Raw genomic sequence first — 4,354 nt, 5'->3', positions numbered from 1 at the left:
AATGTATATAACAAGCACATTCTCATGTTTTTTTTATTTTTTTATTTTATTTTTATTATTATTATTTTTTTTATCCCATTTTCTCCCCAATTTTTCGTGGTATCCAATCGCTAGTAATTACTACCCTGTCTCATCGCTACAACTCCCGTACGGGCACGGGAGAGACGAAGGTCGAAAGCCATGCGTCCTCCGAAGCACAACCCAACCAGCCGTACTGCTTCTTAACACAGCGCGCCTCCAACCCGGAAGCCAGCCGCACCAATGTGTCGGAGGAAACACCGTGCACCTGGCCCCCCCTGGCTGGCGCGCACTGCGCCCGGCCCGCCACAGGAGTCGCTGGAGCGCGATGAGACAAGGATATCCCTACCGGCCAAACCCTCCCTACCCCGGACGACGCTATGCCAATTGTGCGTCGCCCCATGGACCTCCCGGTCGCGGCCGGCTGCGACAGAGCCTGGGCGCGAACCCAGAGACTCTGGTGGCGCAGTTAGCACTGCGATGCAGTGCCCTAGACCACTGCGCCACCCGGGAGGCCCACATTCTCATGTTTTGAACAAAAGGTAATTAACTTTGGTATTCTCTTCAGTCTCTTCAGAGTCTTCAGTGTCTTCAGTCTCTTCATTGTATTCAATGTCTTCAGAGTCTTCAGTGTCTTCAGTCTCTTCATCGTATTCAATGTCTTCAGAGTCTTCAGTGTCTTCAGTCTCTTCATCGTATTCAGTGTCTTCAGTGTCTTCAGTCTTTTCAGTGTCTTCAGTCTCTTCATTGTCTTCAGTCTCTTCATTCTCTTCAGTCTCTTCAGTTTCTTCAGTCTCTTCATTCTCTTCAGTCTCTTCAGTGTCCTCAGTCTCTTCATTCTCTTCATTCTCTTCAGTCTCTTCATTCTCTTCAGTCTCTTCAGTCTCTTCAGTCTCTTCAGTCTCTTCAGTTTCTTCAGTCTTTTCAGTCTTTTTAGTCTCTTCAGTCTCTGCGGTGTCTTCAGTGTCTTCAATGTCTTTATTGTGTTCAGTCTCTTCAGTGTCCTCAGTCTCTTCAGTCTCTTCATTCTCTTCAGTCTCTTCAGTGTCCTCAGTCTTTTCAGTGTCTTCAGTGTCTTCATTGTCTTCATTGTCTTCAGTGTCTTCAATGTCTTCAATGTCTTCAGTGTCTTCAATGTCTTCATTGTCTTCAGTGTATTCAGTCTCTTCAGTGTCTTCAGTGTCTTCATTGTCTTCAGTGTCTTCAGTGTCTTCATTGTCTTCAGTGTCTTCAGTGTCTTCAATGTCTTCAGTCTCTTTAGTCTCTTCAGTGTCTTCAGTCTCTTCAGTGTCTTTCGTGTCTTCAGTGTCTTTCGTGTCTTCAGTGTCTTCATTGTCTTCATTGTCTTCAGTGTCCTGTGTTTATCCCTATGTACTTGTTTGGATCTGATACAGAGAATCTAAAATGCCAGAGTTCCTCTCTGGAAAAATATAATTATTACTGCTCTGTTGAACTTATCCATTTCCACATCACATAGTTAGTGTTTGGCACACTGTTAAAAGTGTTTGTATGTGTCATAAGGCTAAAATTGCCTCCCTGAAATAAACACATTTAATAAAGAAAACACACAAATCAGAACCCCTACATATGAAATATCAGCTTATTTAAAGGCGTTTGAATCAAATCAAAATATTTTTATCGCTACCTGACTGCTGACGCTGTCAAACATGGCAGGGTTGAGTCAGGTATATAGGTTGACAAACCAGCTAACACAGAGCTATAAAGAAAACAGAAGGCCTGCTTTAGCATGCCAAGCCAACCTGTACACAATATAAATGCAAATATGCACCACCCATAGTTGCAGGTTGGTCTCATATACTAGACTTCTTTAGGGTAGGGGGCAGTATTTTCACGTCCGGATGAAAAGCATGCCCAGAGTAAACGGCCTTCTACAAAGCCATAAAATCTAGAATATGCATATTATTAGTAGATTTTGATAGAAACACTCTGAAGTTTCTAAAACTGTTTGAATGATGTCTGTGAGTATAACAGAGCTCATATGGCAGGCAAAAACCTGAGAAGAATCCAACCAGGAAGTGGGAAATCTGAGGTTGGTCGATTTTCAACTCAGCTCCTATTGAAGATGCAGTGGGATATTGGTAATGTTGCACTTCCTAAGGCTTCCACTAGATGTCAACAGTCTTTAGAACCTCGTCTGATGCTTCTACTGTGAAGTGGGGCCGAAGGAGAGAGGAATGAGTCAAGTCTATCATGACCTGAACATGCCCTGACCATGAGCGTTCACGTGAGAGCGAGCTCTGTTCCATCTCACTTCTGAAGACAATGGAATACTCCGGTTGGAACATTATTGAAGAATTATGTTAAAAACATCCTAAAGATTGATTCAATACTTCGTTTGTCATGTTTTTACGGACTGTAATAAAACCTTTTTAACTTTTCGTCCGTACTTTCCGCTGGACCTGCCCACGCGTCGTGAGTTTGGAAAGTGTACTGAACGCTAGAACAACAAGGAGGAATTTGGACATAAATGATGGACATTATCGAACAAACAAACATTTATTGTGGAACTGGGATTCCTGGGAGTGCATTCTGATGAAGATCATCAAAGGTAAATGAATGTTTATAATGTTACTTCTGACTTCTGTTGACTGCATAATACGGCGGATATATTTGTGTCTTGATTGGGCTCTGAGCGCCGACTCAGATTATTGCATTGTTTGCTTTTTTCGTAAAGCTTTTTTAAAATCTGACACAGCGGTTGCATTAAGTTGAAGTGCATCTAAAATTCCATGCATAACAGTTGTATCATTTAGCAATGTTTATTATGAGTATTCCTGTAAATTGATGTGGCTCTCTGTAAAATCAAAGGATGTTTTGGACCTTCTGAACGTAAGGCGCCAATGTAAACTCAGATTTTTGGATATAAATGTGAACTTTACTAAACAAAACATACATGTATTGTGTAACATGAAGTTCTATGAGTGTCATCTGATGAAGATCATCAAAGGTTAGTGATTAATTTTATCTATATTTCTGCTTTTTGTGAATCGTCTCTTTAGCTGGAAAAATGGCTGTGTTATTCTGTGAATAGGCACTCACCTAACATAATCGTTTGGTTTGCTTTCGTCGTAAAGCCTTTTTGAAATCGGACATTGTGGCTGGATTTACAACAAGTGTATCTTAAAATGGTGTAAAATACATGTATGTTTAAGGAATTTTTATTATGGTATTTCTGTTGTTTTGAATTTGGCGCCCTGCAGTTTCACTGGCTGTTGACGAGGTGAGACGCTACCGTCTCACGTACCCTAGAGAGGTTAATGTAAATCAAGGACACTCAAATTAAGGACACTCAAATTAGTATGATATGTTACGTTTGGTATGGTTCCATTAGACAGAAGGTTACTCAAAGCAAAAACGAAAGTAGGGTGGTTGGTCGGGGTGAATGGGTATGCGTATAATGCAAACGTCTAAAAATCGAATCAAATCAAATCATAGTTTATTTGTCACATGTGCCGAATACAACAGGTGTAGAGTAGCAACCCAAAGGTCCCCTAACGCTAACTTCAATCCTTTAACCTAACTCCTAACCTTAACCCTTAACCCCTAACCCCTAGCCTAGCTAACTTTAGCCACCTAGCTAATATTAATGTTAGCCCCCTAGCCACAACAAATTGGAATTCGTAACATATCATACGTTTTGCGAATTCTTAACATATTGTATGAATTGCTTCTCATGATATATTGTACGGATTGCAATTCAAATCAAATGACTATTTACTGTTCACATACACATGGTTAGCAGATGTTATTGCGAGTGTAGTGAAATGCTTATGCTTCTAGATCTGACAGTGCAGCAGTATCTAACAGGTAATATTTAACAATTCCACAACAAAACCTAATATCTAACAAATTCCACAACAAAACCTAATACACACAATCTAGTAATGGAATGCGATGAGAATATATAGGTATAAAATATATGGATGAGCAGGGACAGAGCGTCTAAGATGCAATAGATAGTAAAGAATAGATAATGAAGGATACTGTAGAAAAGGCCCATGGAGTTGGTGGAATAATCCTTTAATTCATGGCCACTTACTCAGCTGGGCCAGAGCGCTTTAATTAGGTCAGGTGGCAATGACCGACAGATCTCATCCACATAAAAGGAGGAAAACGGCATCGCCTGATCTCGCTGCTTTCTCTTCCTTAACTCCGTCTGCTCCAGAAGTTCTGTGCGTCCATGAATCCACGTAAGTCCACCGACTCTGTTACCTTTCATCTGAACTATCTGTTTGCGAGTGGGAGAGTGGGCTATCAGTTATTGTTTATATTTGTTATCGCGGAGCGCGGCTAGGAGTGCACGCTTCAAACATAT

The 4,354-nt window shown here is 41.1% G+C and overlaps 1 protein-coding gene across 1 annotated transcript; it reads right to left on the bottom strand.

Annotated features, from left to right (window-relative positions):
• Positions 1–542: 542 nt before the first annotated feature.
• LOC129816178 (110 kDa antigen-like) lies at positions 543–1,687 on the bottom strand. Its single transcript, XM_055870416.1, has 2 exons — positions 1,664–1,687; positions 543–1,373 (listed from the first exon to the last, which is right to left on the bottom strand). The coding sequence occupies exons 1-2, from the start codon at positions 1,685–1,687 to the stop codon at positions 543–545; spliced, it is 855 nt and encodes a 284-aa protein (XP_055726391.1).
• Positions 1,688–4,354: the final 2,667 nt, after the last annotated feature.

Source organism: Salvelinus fontinalis, chromosome 19 (assembly GCF_029448725.1).
Source record: "Salvelinus fontinalis isolate EN_2023a chromosome 19, ASM2944872v1, whole genome shotgun sequence".
Taxonomy (NCBI): Eukaryota; Metazoa; Chordata; class Actinopteri; order Salmoniformes; family Salmonidae; genus Salvelinus; species Salvelinus fontinalis.
The sequence above is the reverse complement of the archived record's forward strand: the minus strand, read 5'-3'. Positions and strand labels throughout refer to the sequence as shown.